The following is a 16,858-nucleotide window of genomic DNA, read 5'->3' as shown; positions in this document are numbered from 1 at the left end:
GCTCAGCCTAGGGGAAGCGGGGGGCTCCCGGCCTCAATTTGGTGGGGCACAGGGAAGGTGCTGTTGATGCCACAGGCCAGGCAGGGGACACTTCTCTCACCTGGGGTCTGGGGGGTATATAGCTGCCACTGGGGCTTCACCTACCCAGGGGACCTGTAGGTTGAATGCTGGCCAGGGAAGCTGAGACAACTTACTAGCTCCATTTGCCTGCTGAGAGTCCAGCTTCCCGCGCCAGGGTAGGAGGCCTCAGCACCTGAACCGCCACCCTGGGTCCTGGGCCCTCAGCCCTTCCCCGTATGCTCCATGGTCCTGTGTGTCTTCCCATCTGCACAGAGTGCCTTGGCCGGCGATCGGTATGGGGAAGTCCAGTCCCCTGGCCCCATGCTCCGGGGAGGGCAGGGACTTGCCCGAGGCCGGCAGCAGGCCAGCCTCTCCTGAAGATCCCACTGAAAGCCATCTTTGGCTCCAGGGGCCCTGGGACCCAGACACAAAGCCAGCAGTCCGCCCGGCCGTGTGGCTCCAGCACACATAACTGTCCCGGTTAACTGAGAGCTCTTGCAGCCAGGGCCACTCGGCAGTCCGCAGCCAAACAGGGCTGGAGCCCAGCCATGGGGCCCGCAGGAGGTCCTGGGAAAGCCCAGCAGGTCCTCCCACGGCAGGTAGGAGTGTGGGGTCCTCATGGTCCCAGCAGCACCTGGGGAAGGGGGTGCAGGTTAGAGGAGGCAGTTCAGGGCCACTCCAAGTCTTCCCTATCCCTTACTGGAAAGCTAGACACCCCCAGGCCCCAAGGACAGCCAAGTAGGTGTGGACCCTTGGCACCTTCAAGAGGACTTGGGAGGACAGAGTCCAAACAACTGGGAGTTCCTGGCGAGGGCAGCCCTGACCTTGGAGCAAGGAGGGGCCACAGGGTTACGGGAAGAGGCTGCTCCAGCTTCCACAGCTGTCAGTAACTTCTGGCCCCCTTCCCTTCTGGCCCAGCCCTTCCCTCCCAGAGTACTCACCGCCTTAAACTTTGATGGATGCAGGTGGCATGGCTAGCTGGTTCGCCCTGGGGGAGAGACGGGCTGGGATCAGGATGGCGCATCAGTGGGGGCTGGGCCCGGGCACGGCTCTGGCACGTGGCATCATGGGGGCCGACGGAGCGGAGGTGCTGGGCAGGGACCTCGTCAGCCCCAGGGGGAGGTGGGGGAGCCCAGGGGTGGGGAGAGGAGGAGAGAGAGAGAGAAGAAAAAAGAGGAGAAAGAAGTCAGAAAACATGAGGGAAAGAAACAAAGGGATTGGGGGGTGCTGCTGCAAAAACCATGAGTTGCAACAGAAAACTGTGGCACCTGCTGGCCTGGCTATGACACGGGCTTGTGAGCCAGGAGGCCAAGGTGCTGCCACTGGACACCCACCCTGCTTCCCATTCCCATTCCCTGGCCCCACTCACTGCTGCTCGGCCTTGGCACGGTCGCTGAGGAAGAAGAGCGCAGTGGCAAGGAAGAACATGCCCCCCAGGACCACCACGAAGGGGCAGAGCATGAGCGCATAGCCCAGGCTCAGGAACTCCCAGAGTGGGGAGTCCTTGGTGCTCTGGCGGATCAGGTCGGAGATCTGTGAGGACGCGAGGTATCAGAGCTGAATGTCCTCTGCCATCCTGAAACTCCGTTACACCCACCACCGCCCAAACTCCCCGTGCCAGGCTACTCACAAAGCCAATGAGGTAGGGGCTTCCCGCATCCCCCAGCAGGTGGGAGGTGAAGCTCTGCAAGGCCACGGCAGTGGCCCGACGGGTGGGGATGACCACGTACTGTGGAGAGACATGGGTCAGGGATGGAGGAGCCAGTGCTCACCCCTGCCCAGACGGAGGGACCCCCCAGCCCTGCCCTCCGCCCTCGGTTCTATAGGGATCCTGCGCTCTGCCCCCTCTAGCTCTCCTGGAGGACCCCCATCCTGTAAAGGGGAGAATCATTTGGGGTCACTCGGGCTCCAGTTGGGGCAGCCTCAGCACATGCCTCCTTGAGCCTCGGGTCTTTGGCCAAGCTCCCGCCACCTTGCACCTAGCTCACCCTCTTCCTCTGTGCACTTGGCCGTGGGCCTAGAGACAGGGAGGCCCACAGATCCATAGCATCCCAGGCAGCTCCGGGACTAGAACACTGCCTCTGACCCACACCTCCCGTAAGCTAAAGCCTCCTCTTGATTTTCTCCCTAAGAAAGGCCAGCAAGGTGGGGACAGGTCCCTGAGTGCCCCCAGCCCCTAATGCCAGACACCACTGGGCTGCAGACCCAGCTCTAAAGCAGCAGCCCTCTCTACCCAAGCTCCAGCCCCACATGTATCCAGGGCAGATGCCTTTGCAGACAGCATGTAAGGGCAGCAGTACCCACAGGGCACTCTCTTGGGATGTCTGAAGGGGTAGCATGGCCCCATTTGCAGCACTAATTAGTCACATGGCTGTGATACTTAATAAACTGGGACAGATTTCCCTGGGACCCAGACCCTGTCAAGTGGCTGTCAGGGCTGCCACACACTGCAGTGGAGGAAGGGGAAGGGCACTGGATACCAACACACTTGCTCCTCCCTTCACCCCAGGGCCTGCGTAGTGACCCTATTCTGCCCCTGCCTCTGGCTGGCTCCAGGCAGACCCCAGGGAATCCTGTCTGCGCAGCACCTCCAGCCACCCTGCCTTTCTCCCTGGAGGGCAGGAGCAAATGCCATATCCACCCCAGACTGCCACAAGCTGGCCCCCAACCCCTCCAGCTCCTCCCTCACTGCTCCCATCCCCAGTCAGACAGAGCGCTTTGTTCCCGGCTAGTGGGTCTGGAGCCCTTTGTTGGCCCCGTGAAGACGGCCTCTGTCCACCCAGCCCAGCCGCAGGCTCGCCTGGGACCAGGGTGGAGCTGGGAGAGGCGAATCCGTAGGGGCTCAGACACCCAGCGAGGGGGGAGACTTGGCTGGCAGCACCACCTCCGTGCCAGCCTGGCACTGCCAGCCTCCCAGCCACAAAACAGCCTCGAGGCATGCCCAGCCCCCACATCCCATCCCATCCGCCTGCTCAGCTCTAGCGTCTCAGGGCTTGCCCCAATCCATACCCCAAAACCTCTGATCTCTGTCCCACCTCCTCCAGCCTCCCCCAACCCTCCACCCCATGAGGCCCCCGTCGGCACGAGGCCACTTCGGCCTGCCTGGCTTACCATGAGGATGTCCGCGGTGATGGCCCAGTTAGAAAACAGCAGGGTCTCCCCAACAAAGATACAGATCTGTCGCCACAGGACAGAGCCACCATCACTGGGGGCCCCTCCACCTTCCAGTGCCCTGCCCCCAAAGCTTCCCACCTCCCCGTCTCCTCCCCTCATCACTACCAGGACAAGCAGTGGCTCCAGAAACTTCATGACTTGCTACCACAGGACCTGGCAGCCAGAGGTCAGAAGCCACACTGCCCCCCACCGGCCAGGTCCAGCTGAGCCACCCCGCCTGACGTGTCTGGCGCAGTTCCATACTGCACTCACATAGGCACCCACGATGCTGCTTTTAGCGGCCACAAAGATCAGGCAGATGAAGATGGCAGAGCCCAGCATGCCCACGGCGCACACCAGCGGGTCAGCTCGCTGCGTCCGCAGGCGGCACCAGCGTGTGGCTCCTGCACCCGTGACCACGCCCAGGAAACCCGTGAAGCAGGTGATGGCCCCAAAGATGAGGCTGTGGGGACAGAGGACAGAGGGGCACAGGTTGGGGCTGGGGGAGCCACAGGGGCTGTCCCATCTAGTCTCCTGAGCCACCGCCCACTGGCCCACCTGTCTTTGGCCCCACAGGGCGGGCTGCTGCAGGTCTCTGCTGTTTTCTGCACGACCTGGGCACGGTGCAGATAGAGTGGGATCCACATGCCCAGGGCGCCTGTGGCGAAGGACACAGCCGACGTGGCAAGGGACGAGAAGACGTAGCTACGGCTGGGGAAGGAGGAGCCGGGGTGATGACACTGAATGTAGCCCTCCAGCCACCTCCCCTGCCCCTCCCCATGCCCTCCCCGATGGACAGAGTGTCCTGCAGTGCCCTCCCTCCCAGGATCCATGAAGGTGGCCAGCCCTTCCCACCCAGCCCCTGGGTGCCACTCACTTCCGGACAAGGGCCCTCATGTCCCGGAGCCATGAGGTCCGAACCTTGAGCTGCCCTCCAAGCTGGTCTGCATGGCCCCTCTTGGTGGCTGGGACCAGCACAAGGATCAGGGTTCCTGTGATCATGCCCAGGATGGGGGACACCTGGTGGGCCAAGGAACATGAGGTGAGGACACCAGGACCGAGGCCAGTGATGACCTTGCTGCACCAGCAGCACCCTGGGCATGCCAGGCCCTCTCCGAGCCCTGGGCATCTCCTCTGGGTGGACATCCACTCAGCTTTCCCCACGGGGCCATTGGGCAGTGTTCCTGGGGCTGAGGACAGGAAAGGGCTTATGGGGAGGGCTGGAAGCAGACTGTCCAGAGGGAAAGGACCTGGGAAGATTGACAGGCAGAAGGGAGGCGGGAGGGGTGGCCGAAGGGAGCAGGGCAGAAGAGATGAGTGGTGAGTGGATGGAGGGATGGAAGGGCGGGTGGACAGACAGACGGACTCACGACAGAGAACAGATGAAGGCAGTCAGTGGGTGGACAGACACGTGAAACAGTGACCCCCCCAGGGTCTAGGAGCCTGATGCTTGTCCTGCCCAAGTAACCTGGTGCTGGGAAGCTCCCCGGCCTGGGGTCTGGGCAGGGATTGACCAAGCACCAAGCTCCCAGCTCATGGAGCAGACACATCTCACCAGGACAGAGCTCAGGGGCCCCACGTCCTGCTCCACATCAGGGACAGAGTTTCTGCAGCCTGTAGGTCTCTCTGGATGGGAGAGGGCCGTCCCAGACTCCACCCCTTGTGAAATCTAACCCCACCCCACCCTCCTGGGAACCCCTGGTTGGGGGAGGTCCTCTCCCACCCCCAAATTCCACGGAGGCTGCTTCCTTCCTGCTTTTGAGGAAAAAACACTTTGTCTTAAGTTTCCGCTCCTCTGAGGGACTGGGGATCTCTGTTTCCTGTGATTGCTGTGTTGTCCTGAGGCCTTGGTAACCTGCCCCATACCTGCCTCTGGTGGGACAGGAAGTGGCTTCAGACCCCCCCCAGGGACCTCCCCCCACCACTGCTACCCCATGTAGAGGTCTGGCCCCGGCCTCAGGCTAACACAGTGCCAGGGCTGGGAGTGGTCCTGGAATTTCCTGATCTGCCTGTGTCCAGAGAGAATCCTTCATCCACCCAACGCCAAGAGCAGTGGGCTTGGGTCCAGCTCCCTGACACCTCAGTGGAGACTGACAGTGAGCCAGGGCAAGAAGCCCTTGTCTTGGCTGGGCTCAGGCCTGTGCTAACTCTTTAGGAAACCCTGGCTAGGGCTGGAGTCAGGGTGGCCTCATGGGAGGGGACCCAGGCTTTACCCGCAAGGCCCAGTGCCAGTCTCCAGCCGCCTGCTTCACACTGGAGCCGGTGATGTAGCCCAGGCCACTGTGGGGAAACACAACCCACGTTAGTCCAGGCTGAGTCTACACGCCAGGTCACCTGGCCCCACCACACTGCCTGCTGGTCAGAGGGCAGCTCCAAGGCCAACTGCCTGCATATTTAATCAGCCAGTGGCACCGGCCTGGGCCAGACCCAAGGGATAGGCAGCACGATGAGGGACCTTGCCCGTCTTCCCACCCTGAGGACTCCTTACCTGCCCAGTGGGATGGCAAAGTAGAAGACAGTTAGCATGAGTGTGCGCGTGTTCTTGGTGAAGAGATCGCCGATGATGGTGGGTGCAATAGTGGAGTAGCTGGCCTCGCCGATGCCCACCAGCCCCCGGGACAGGACCAGCAGCCAGAAGTACTGCGGGCACAAGGCAAGACGATGCTGGGGAGGCCCCGCTCCTCCTCCTCCCCAGCCTTAGGTTCTGATCTGTTCCTGGTCCCACCTGCAGGATCCAACATCCAAACTCGGGCTTCCCTGGGCCTCGGTGCGCCCCCTCTGTAGAGTGGGTCTGAAGAACATTTAGCCAGTGCTAGCATGGCACTGACCTCTCCCAAGTCAACAGTGGTATGGCTTGAACTGATGCCTCTGTCCCCATCAGCCTTGGGATCACAGCCTGGACCTGCCTCCAAAAGGGGTACCTGCTCTCTGGATCTGACCCCCACACACAGACATACCCACTGTGAGACCCCCCCAGGGAGCAGGGAGCAGGTAAGTCAGCCCAGTGAGCTGAACCCCTCCCCACTATCACTACCACATCAATGGACAAAGCCTGGCTGAGCAGGGAAGGGTGGGGCTGCCCCTTTGATGTGAACCTGCCCCCCACCACCAACCCAGCCCCTGCCTGCCCAGCTGCAATGGGGCCTGAGAACTCAGGCTGGTTATCCTTCCCCGGCCTCACCCTGGCCACCCATCCGGCCAGCATTGCCCATATCCATCCCTGGCCCAGGTCTCTGCTCCCCTACTGCCTGCCTCTCACTCAGTTCCCCGCCTGTTTCCTTCCCAAGGAATCTTCTGCCCACCCATGGCTTCTGCCTGCTTTTCTATTGGGCCATTTGCTTTTTTTTTGTTTTAGGTGTTTGTTTGTTTGTTTGTTTTTTACATTCATGTTTCTCAGCATCTTCCACCTCAGCAGTTCAAGCCTAAATGTGCACCGGCCTCTTTGTTTGCAGCATTTTTCCCTCCAGAGGCTGCAGGTGGCCGAATGGGAAGCTGTCAAACCCGTGGATTGCCAGCTCCACAGCTTCTGGCTTGCACATGTTGTTCGGGAAAGTCTCCTGCATCCCCAAATCATGCAAGCCATCTCACATTTGATGCTTGTTGTTACATGTGGAGGTGGGGAAGATGTGTCTCCCTCTCTGCCAGTCTCCTGTGAGCACCCAGCCCACCCCCAGGCACCTGCCAGGCTGTGGTTGGTTGGGAAGCCACTTCTGCCGAGAGTGGCCCACTTAGATACCAGCAACCATCATTTCATACCCTGTGTGTGCTTCTCTCAAGTGAGTCTGAAAGAATCTCTCCCTGCGTCTTTTACAACTTGTGTCCTCCACCTCATCCCGCTCCCTGCCACTGCATTTCTGCCTTGTTAGAAGCCGTCAACGCCGGGCGACACACATTCTGGTCAGATCCTCATTGTCCAGCACCCGCAGTAAAGATGCTGCATCCACCTGTGAGGGTCCAGACACAGTCCAAGAGATCACTTTCCCTTTTGGTCCAGCACAGCACGCACTGTATTGCGTACTTGAAAACATTGGTGGCAAATACAATTCCACTTTTAAACTGTGCTCGCTTGAGCAACAGGGTGCGTGGTGGTGGGGTGCTGCCACCTGCTAGGTCACTCTCTAGATGCCCACCAGGAAAACCGTGGGGTGGGTCAACGTTAAGATCTGGACACACAATCCAGGTCTCCCAACGTGGGTGGCAGGAAGCCACTCGCCTGAGCCATCACTGCTGCCTCCCTGCCAGTATCCATGTTAGCCGGAAACTGGAGTAAAGAATGGACTCCACAGTAGAATGTCAACACCATAACTGTCAGACTAAATGCTTGCTCCCAGAAAAAAAAAAAGAATTAAAAGATCAAGAGTTTGGTGCCAAAACAAATTCAAAATCCATGCATATGAAAAGTCCTCAAAGAGCTCAAGGAAAAAAAGGGAGTATAACAAAAAACTGTGCATGGATCTCAAAGATGTTTTGCAGGAAAATAAACTTTTCATTCCATTTTCTATGCACTTGCTGAAGTGCCCTGGCATACATCCAGGAGCTGGACTCCCTCCCTTAGGACTCACCCCGGAAGTCACAGGCTGGGCTGTGGGGTATGAACCATGAGGATCCTACAAAAGCCTGCTGTTCTGTTCTGGCCCCCCAAAGAGGCTCCACCAATTTCCACCCCCACCAGCCGCACTTGAGTCCTGATTCCCCACAGCTTTAATAACACTCGGTTATGTCAGCCTTTGTAATTGCTGCCAAACCAACGAGTGTGAAATGGGACAGCATTGTTGATGTAATTTGCATTTCACCGATTGCAGGAGAGACTTATGGACCGCGTGGGCATTCCCTCCTGGAATTTCCTATAACCACCCTTGCCGTTCATCTTTGCACTTGACTTCTTGGTCTTTTCCTTGTTGATTTCCACAAATGTCCTGGACTAGTAGAGCTGGTGGCTTGCTTTGCTGTCACCTAACTGGCGTTTATCTTTGTAGTCTGCCTTTAAAGCCAGACCACGCTGGATGGATAGTCAGTCCCAAACCACTTATTTTAAGCTTCAACTAACATCCTACACTAAATCCCCATAGAAACCAGGACCCCAGTTTCTGGATCTCGGTCTATTCCCCCAGCTGTTGGAGAACTGTGTTTGGAGAGCTGATTGGGCAAATCCCTTTCCATGGTGACATGTTGCAGTATTCTTGGCTGTTCCTGGATGCCTTTCCTGCCAAATTAACTGCAGAATCGCATTGCCAAGGGCCACCAAAAACTCCCATGGGACTTGGACTGCGACTGCGTGAATCGATGGATTCACAGTGGGGGGTGGGGTAGGGGACAGCATCTGCTTCTCTCTCTGCCTTCTTGTGTCTCTCCCCAACCCAGCAGGGAGTCCAGCCCAGGCTTCATGGTCCTGGACTCATTAGTCAGTCCTAAAAGCTAACCTAGGGGCCAGAAATCAGGGTCCTGACCAAGGACAGGAGGCGGCCAAAGAGACTCTGGATGCTTTTGGTCCAATCAGTTGTTTTTTCCTGTGGCCGCCAGGCTGTACCTGGCTCTCCCTGGGGTGGGCCTAAACTTTTCAGAAAGCCGTTCCTGACCTCCTCTGGTCCCCACTCCTGCCACTGTCCTTCTGCTGACTCCCCCAGGGCTCAGCAGACCTGGGAGGACACCCAGGCCCCCGACCCAGTATGCAAGGCTCTCCATGACTGCAGTCCACGCGCTGCCTCTGTCTGCAGCTCAACACACTGCCCACACAGTCTTCACCAAGGTAGGTTACTTAGTTCAATCCTGCCTGCTCAGCTCACACACTGCCTCCTCCAGGAAGTCCTCCCCAAGAGACTGCTCTCTCCTCAGTGGGGATCCTGCGCACTTGGGCTGTACGTGTTGCCACCCTCAAGCCTGGGTACCCCAAATGACAGAGCCTAACAGCAAGTGCCTGGAGGACACATCCTGGTCCTCTCCCTGGCTTCCCCCACCTCTCTCGGCAGCTTCGCCGTGACTGTCCACTGTGCACTTGCCTGCCCCTGACGATGAGAACCTCACCCCCGTCACAGGAACACATCTCTTTAGCAGACAGACCAGGAATGACCATTGGTCACACACCTGCCACGTGCTGGGGTCTGAATATTGTCACAAGAGACCTGTGAGCTGAGTGGCAGCCTCTCTGTTCTGACAGTAAGGAAACTGGAGCTCAGAGAGGGTTGGGAAGTTTCCTCAAATCACAAAGCCAAGGAGGCCACAGATTGGGCCATTGAAATGCAGACCCGTGGAAGTCGAATGAGGAACCTCTATGTGAATCAGCATTTGCCTTCCAGGCACCTGGAGCCAGCATGCAAGGAGCTGGCTGGTCTTCAAAGAGCAAGCTAAACCTGGTCCACAGAGGGCCAGTAACTCACGTGGGATCACACTGCCAGGGAACGACAGCCAGGACTCAATCCCAGGGTCCCCACTCCTGGGCCAGACTTCTTCCCCAGCTCAGAGTCAGGATGGTTCCGGAGTTAGGATGCTCCCTGGGAACTCTTGAAGCCCAGATCCAGTGCCCAGTTCAAATCCTGCCCACTCTGCTTTCTGCTCATGCCCAGGAGGCAGCAGTGAGGCCTCAGGTTCTTAGGTCCCTGCCACCCATGTGGGGAGATCCTGCCACCCATGTGAGATGAGAAACCTGCTTACCCATGTTAGAGCTCCTGGCTTCAGCCTGGCCCAGCCCTACCCATGGCAGATACTAGGGGAGAGGAGGTGAACCTGAACATGAGCAATCTCTCTTGTGATCTCTGTCTCTCTGCCTTTTAAGTGCAATGAGCAAAGAAATAAATCAGGTCCTGCATGGTGCTGCAGTGGGCTAACCCTCCCCTTTCAAGCACCAACATTACATATGGTCATTGACTCATGCTCCTGTTGCTCTACTTCCGATCCAACTCCCTGCTTGTGACCTGGGAAAGCAGTAGACGATGGCTGAAATCTCTTGCAATCCTGCACCCACATGGCAGACCTGGAAAAGCTGGCTCCCGATTTCTGACTGGCCCAACTCTGGCCATTGCAACCATCTGGGGAAGTAAACCAGCAGATGGAAGACCTCTCTCTCCATCTCTCCCTTTCTATATAGCTCTGACATACAAGTAAAAGAAATGAATTAGAATGAAAAAGATCATTCTTTTCACAAAAGGAAGAAAGGCTGAGTTAGGAAGTGGCCCGGGGCTGCAGGTCCCATGGAGCAGACCCACCCTGCAAGGCTGGTTGATGAAAATATCTGAGGGTTCCCCTGCCTTCCTGCCCCAGGATATTGCTGACTGACATGCAGGCCACAGAGCTGCACCTCCACCCCGCCCCCTGGTCTAGACCCACACAGGTTGCAGCCTGGCTACTGCACCTCCCCTAACCCCCACCCCCAAGGGCCAGGTCTCACCTGCTGCGGGATGAAGGAGCTGCAGAAGGTGACGGTCGACCAGAAGAAGATGCCACAGCTCAGGATCACCTTTCTGTTGAAGCGGTCACCCAGGTAGCCAAAGATGGGGGCAGCTACCATGAAGCTGCAGATGAACACTGCACGGGGAGAGGAAAGTCTGAGGACCACCCCGAGGGTATCCGCCAGCCCAGCTGCAGGCTGAGTATCTGGAGACGAGGCTCAGCCCCGTCAGCCCATTGGCCAGGGATGCTGAAGGTATCCCATTCTACATCTCCTCCTGCCTGTGCAGGCTTGGCCTGTCTGGGCTTTGGGGAGCCCCCTATTTCCTGGGTGCTTCCTGCATGCCCGGCGCCAGGCAGGAGGCTCTGTATCTTTTTTCCACCTCTTCCCACCTGCCAGCTGGGCAGACAGGCAGGGAGAGAGAGCAGCCCACCTGACGCCCCACCCCAGAGGATGTGCCTCCCTGCCTGGCCTGTAATAATCCATCCACTGTGCCACACTGCCGCTCTCACAGACCTGAGAAAGAGGTTCAGAGACGGGGAACCATCCACTCTGGGTCACACAGCCAAGCAGGGCAGCCAAGCAAAGCAGTACCAGGCCCTGGACCCAGGGTCTCACACCCATCAATTCACATGGCAGGTTGCAGTGTTGTCCTGACAGGGAGAACCCCTGTCATTCATTCATTATCAGCTCTCCATCCATCCAGCTGCCTATTCATTCAACAATCTTTTTTTTTTTTTCTTTCCAGTACCATTTCAGGTGTCTGGGATACATCAGTGAGCAAAGCAGACAAGCATTCCTCCCCTCTGGAACTTTCACTTGGTCAGTCCGTAACTTAGTACATGACACAATGCTAAGTGCTAAGGATGGGAGAAAGGTCAGACCCGGGACCAGGATATATATGTAGGATACAGCAGACGTTGCAAGCCTAAACAGAGGGCCAAGAGGGGGACATTCCAGCAAAGACCTGCAGGAGGTAAGAAAACAAATCATGCAAAGATTGGAGCCAGAACAGCAAGTTCTAGGGTCCTGAGGCAGAAGTGTTCTACGGACATTTGCGGAACAGCCAAGAGGCCAAGTGGCTGTAGTAGAGCTCAGGTGGGGAGGCCAGATGGGCAGGACTTCATGACCCTCTGTGATAACTGTGGCTTCTGTGAGTGCAAGAACACAGTAAGGGATGCCAAACAAAGAAGTGACATGACCCAGCTTTGTTCTCTCAGAACAGGAGGGTTGCTAAGTCTTAGACGACTGCCCAAGGAGGTCACAGCCAGCACTAGCAGGGGCTGTGGTGGACGGTCCCAGGCAGGAGGAGGAGGCCCAGAGCAAGACACGGTAGACCCTAGGTCACGCAACGAGGCCGTCCTTTGTCCCATAGAGAACGGGCAGATGGCCAGACAAACGCAGAGGCAGGCCGACAAGGCAGCTGTGGGTGGCCCTCTGACCAGCAGGCTGTGTGCTTGGGCCACACTGCTCCTGAAACAACCAGAGAGCCCAGGGGAGGCGGGGCTGGGAGAAGAGGAGGCAAGAGAGGAGGGAGGTAAACACGAATGGAGGGGACCAGATGAGGGCCCTCTGTTAGACTAGCAGCTGTAGAGCAGTGACCGTGGGGACCCTGCTGCCCTGCACGGCAGCACCACCCTACAGATAAAACCTCCACCCTAGCTTTAAGATCACAGACAATAGCTAAAGGCTGACTCCGGAGTATCTATCTATCAGCTTTGTTTTTCTCGTAAATGTTTGAATGGTAAGTTTGTATCATTTTGCCTTTAACAATGGCTGTGTTTAATAAGCAGATCACACAATTCCTGAAAATTCAACAATCTACGGGAGAAGCCGGGCTCCCACGTGCTGCCAACTTCCTCATGTGTCAGAGGAAGATAAAAATAGCAGCTCTCGCTTGCTCTGAGAACTGGACCTGGTGCTGCCCGGAAGGTGCCCAGGTCACGCCCCATTAAGCGCCGCCAGCTGTGGTCATCACCAGGCAGTGTGGACATTAAGGCGGGAGCCATTGCTGCCCAGCCAGGAGAATTCCTGCTGTGGCACCTGTCCAGGCTTGTCAGGATGTGGGGGCACAGAGATCTCATCTCCTCTAGGATCACGCAGGTTCCGGGGGAGAAATGAGCCATCTCCTTTGTGTCTGTCTGTGCCCAGGGGTTGAGGGAGGCCAGTGGACAGAAGCTGGTCTGAGAAGGGACTGCCTGCTGTCTGGCCATAGAGCAGAGAGAGTCACTGGGTTGGGGAAAACCAGCAGAGAGCCCCAGATCCTGCCAGGAGAGTGTAGGAAGGCTTCGTGGAGGTGGTGATATGCAAGCACACCTAAGAGTCTGCCATGATACCAATGCTTAAAACAAGCAAAGGCAAACTATTAACATCAAGTCTAAGTCTCATAAGCCATACCATACAGCCGCTAAAGAAGCACACCATTTATTGTTCACTCTACCTGCAATTAGCATTTATGGGGTACTTAACTACATTACAGTCCAGACACTCACAGGCACCCTGACATGCACATAGCCCATCACACTGGGTCCCTTTGGGGGGTCAAGAGGAGTGATGTTGCAACAGTGAGCACGGTAGGGCCAGAATGTCAACCCCCGTTAGGTGGACCCCAGTGTCCACTCTCTCAGTCACATCTCAGACTGCCAGACAGCCAAGAGAGAAGGCCCCAGATGATGCTGCCGAAGTCAGAGAGAGCTGAGGATACTCTGGGCATGGGGCAGGGAGACAGGGCAGGCTGCATCAGGGCAGGGAGCTAACAGAGCAAGACGAGGTCATCAAGGGACACTGGGTCCTACAGACCTGCACCAGATTCGGTTTTTAGTCAGAGGACCATGGGGAGTCACAGCACGCACTGCCCACCCTCAAAGCAGTGCCCTTAGAAAGGCTTCCCCCAGGTGGACAGAGGGGGCAGACCCCAGCTAGCCTGCAGAGGAGAAGGACAGATCTTCCTGGCTTCCTGCCTGCTCATTCCACCGGGGCAAGAAGCACCCAGCACTGGGGGGAAACATTCCTACCTGCTGGCCCCAGCCTAGCCAAGATCACCATGCACCTGTCCCCCTTTAGCTCACTTGAGTTTCACCAAGACCCTGAGAGATGGAAGAACGTGTCCTAGCAAGTCAGGCAGGAACCTAGCCTGCCACCTGGCCCTTGGGGACAAAGGGACTCAGGATCAGGTGAGAGCAGCCCACTGTCAGGGCATATAGGAGCAGGGACCTCTCTCAGTCCTGGAGAAGGGCACAGGCAGGGGGTTGGCAGGGACACAGGCAGGGGAGGAGTGGGAAGACCACCACTCCTAGGTGCCGATGGCAAGGCCTGCCTGGGTTGGAGGTCAGGGGAGCCATGCTGCCTGGCTCTGTGCAGGCCAGCTCAGCCGGCAGGCAGCTCTGTTGGAATAAACAGCAGACCAGGCCGGGAGGGGGCGGGTGGCCTGGGCTAGACGCTTCCCCAGCCCAACAGCCCCCAACCTCATGGTCTTTGTTTATCGGAGGAGAGCTTTCTGGGCATCTGGTAGCCCCACCTCTGATTTTGGTGGCGGTAGCTTTCCCAGCAATTCCCACACAAGAATATCCTGTGGCTGGGGGGTGGGGAAGCCCTCGCTTGCTGAGCCCACAGGTCTGGGACAATGGAGCAGCAGGGCAGGGAGCCAGGGCAGGGGAGGCAGGGCTGGAGACAGACAGGTGGGCGGAGCCAGAGTCCTGCTCACTGCAAGGACTTAGGCCATGGTACCCACTCCCCTCTACTTCCTCCTCCTCCCATCATTTCTCCCAGACCTGGCAGGAAGCCATCAGAAACACAGGGGCCGGGGATGTTGTGAGGGAGTACAGGCCACCACACATAAGGGTCATGCCACCACCCAAGGTCATCACAGAACCCAGTGGGCTAGTACAGCCTGAAGCTCAGAACAGCCCTCATTAGGGGCTCTGTGCCTGTAGCCTGCTTAACCCCAGAAACAGGTTCCGTAGCAGGAGAGTCAGGGCTACACTGGGGCGCCCTGGGCTCCACTCTGTGGCTTTGCAGAGCTTATACAGAGCTGTGGCATGGGCTGGGCCAGGACTATTTCACACAGAGTGAAAACTCCTCACCCTCCATGAGCTGGAGGCAAGGGGGATGCTCAGGGGGTGTAAGTGGGTTGAGGTAGGGCTCTGCTATCCACGGGGAGGACAGAGAACAGATGACCATGTTACCTCCTGGCAACCCACCATGCCCAGATTCCACAGGAAGGACTGGAGCCCCCTCCGCTTGGATCTAGGCCTGGGGTGCGGTGGGGGTGAGGTTCTAGGCCCTCTCTGTGAACAGGCAGAGACGGCCACAGGAACTGGTCAGCTCTGTAGGGGACATCGCTGAACTGGCCCAGGAAGGGATGAGAGCCAGGGCAGGAGGAGACGCAGCTCCCATGCAGAGGCACAGTCTAGTTTCAGTTTGAGCTGGCTCTTCCTCTGTCCCTCTAGCCCAGTAAGGCCTTGTGACCCCCACAAACCCCAGCCCTGAGCAGCCTCCAGCCTGCTCCACCCTGCGACCCCCTCGATCAGCCCCAACACCCACATGTACGCATTTGGCATAGCCACCACATGCTCCCCATAGTCCCGAGATGGAACCCAAAAGCTTCTTCCTGCCTTCAGGCCCCTCACATTCGGACCTCACCCAGCGTCCTGCCTCCTCCCTGCACGCCTGCCCACTGCCAGCCCACGGTCAGCCCCAGCCTCTGAAACACAACCTCCACTTTGGCTGGTCCTGCTGTAAGCTGTGCTACGCTGACTTCCTCAAGCTCGCCCTCTTGCTTGCCAATTTTCTCCTCAATTGGGTCTATCTGCCTCACTAACTCATCTAATTATCCAACATCTTAACGCTTGCATTTCTCACTCCTAACTTTGCTCTGTTAAGCATCTTGCTGCTCTCTTCTCATCGCATGCTGTTCTTATCTTATAGATGTTACTCTTCCCCTTGGAATTTGGAAAACCAAGCACCTTTAGAGGAGTCTGACATCTGCAGTTCCGCAGGCCCTTCCACTATTTGGGGTCCAACTGCCCGGTTCTCACGGACTCTGTCTTCAGCAGGAACTGTCCTCTGTGTCACCAATGCCTCCCTGGAAACACCAGGTAAAGACTGGAAGTCCCAGACCTGTATAAGCAGGGACTGGAACCAGGCTTACACAAAGCCAGAGCCACAGGAAGTGTCCTTCCCACAGAAGAGAAATCCATCTGAGTGGACACTGCCCACCAGCCCCAGGACACAGCTCAGAAGCAGGTGCATAGGGCCGGGTGTTGGGTACGGCAGCTAAGACACATCTTGGAGCACTCACATTCTCTTACCAGAGTGCTTGGGTTCAAGTCCCAGCTCCACTTCCCCTACATCTTCCCTGATGTGGCAGCCTCAAGTATTTCAGCCCGGCATCCATGTGGGAGACCTGGATGGAGTTCCAGACCCCTAGCTTTGGCCTGGTCCAGCCCTGGCTGCTACCAGCATTTGGGGAGCAATCCAGCAAACAGTCTATGTGTGTTCATGTGTTTGTATGTCTTCCTGCTCTGCAAATAAGTGAAAAGAAAAATTTTTGAGGGAATTAGGGACTTGAACTCTGATGGAAACTGAGTCACCCATGAGCCACCAGGACCCAGACATGCTCAGTCCAGACCCCAAAGCCACCCAAAGCCCGGGAGCTGGGCCAGACAGTGGCTCCCGATAAGCCTGCATGATGAATCTGTGGAAATTTGCTGCACTTTCTCCCTACGCTGGAATGCCTCATGATAAAAATGTTCTTACTGGAGACGCTGCAACAAGCTTCTAAGAGACACACCTGGTCTCCGCGTCTCCTGGCTTCTCTTCCAGCTCCTTGTTTCTGGCACCTGAGATGTCCCTGACAGCTGGCACCTTCAAGCTCAGTCACATGATTCAAACAGGAGTGCTTGGCCAACTGCATGCAGCTTAGCAGGAAAGGGGTCTCACACTACTCGCTCTGTCCAATTGGCTGCAAGTCCTTCCCCTGGATCAGGCTCTAGCTCACCCTTCCAAGTCCCCATTCCAATGCCCCCTCATGGCAGGGGGCGGTACATTTTCTCTACCTGCCTCCAGCCAGGCCATGTGCACACTCTGCCCTCCACCTGGGCTCCCACAGTGCCCTGTGCCTGGGTGGCGATGTCATCAGTTATCCTCTGCTTGCATCGACACAGGGGAGGGACAGAATCTGGGCAGAACAGAAGCAGGCCAGCAGCAAGTTTGGTGGCAATTGCCACCAAAAAAAAAGGTGTAAGTCATGGGGATCCCCCCAGT

The 16,858-nt window shown here is 57.3% G+C and overlaps 1 protein-coding gene across 1 annotated transcript in view; it reads right to left on the bottom strand.

Annotated features, from left to right (window-relative positions):
* Positions 1-116: 116 nt before the first annotated feature.
* SPNS2 (SPNS lysolipid transporter 2, sphingosine-1-phosphate) overlaps positions 117-16,858 on the bottom strand; it is a 32,366-nt gene continuing 15,624 nt past the window's right edge. The window contains exons 3-13 of the mRNA XM_012929449.3: positions 10,595-10,731; positions 5,702-5,853; positions 5,427-5,493; positions 4,091-4,233; positions 3,772-3,924; positions 3,487-3,676; positions 3,172-3,237; positions 1,691-1,789; positions 1,430-1,593; positions 1,002-1,048; positions 117-694 (exon numbers count right to left, since the gene is read on the bottom strand). Of these exons, the coding sequence (XP_012784903.3) occupies positions 1,006-1,048; positions 1,430-1,593; positions 1,691-1,789; positions 3,172-3,237; positions 3,487-3,676; positions 3,772-3,924; positions 4,091-4,233; positions 5,427-5,493; positions 5,702-5,853; positions 10,595-10,731 (1,214 nt within the window). The 3' untranslated portion in view covers positions 117-694; positions 1,002-1,005. The remainder of the gene's footprint in view (positions 695-1,001; positions 1,049-1,429; positions 1,594-1,690; positions 1,790-3,171; positions 3,238-3,486; positions 3,677-3,771; positions 3,925-4,090; positions 4,234-5,426; positions 5,494-5,701; positions 5,854-10,594; positions 10,732-16,858) is intronic.

Source organism: Ochotona princeps, chromosome 17, assembly GCF_030435755.1.
Source record: "Ochotona princeps isolate mOchPri1 chromosome 17, mOchPri1.hap1, whole genome shotgun sequence".
NCBI lineage: Eukaryota > Metazoa > Chordata > Mammalia > Lagomorpha > Ochotonidae > Ochotona > Ochotona princeps.
The sequence above is the reverse complement of the archived record's forward strand: the minus strand, read 5'-3'. Positions and strand labels throughout refer to the sequence as shown.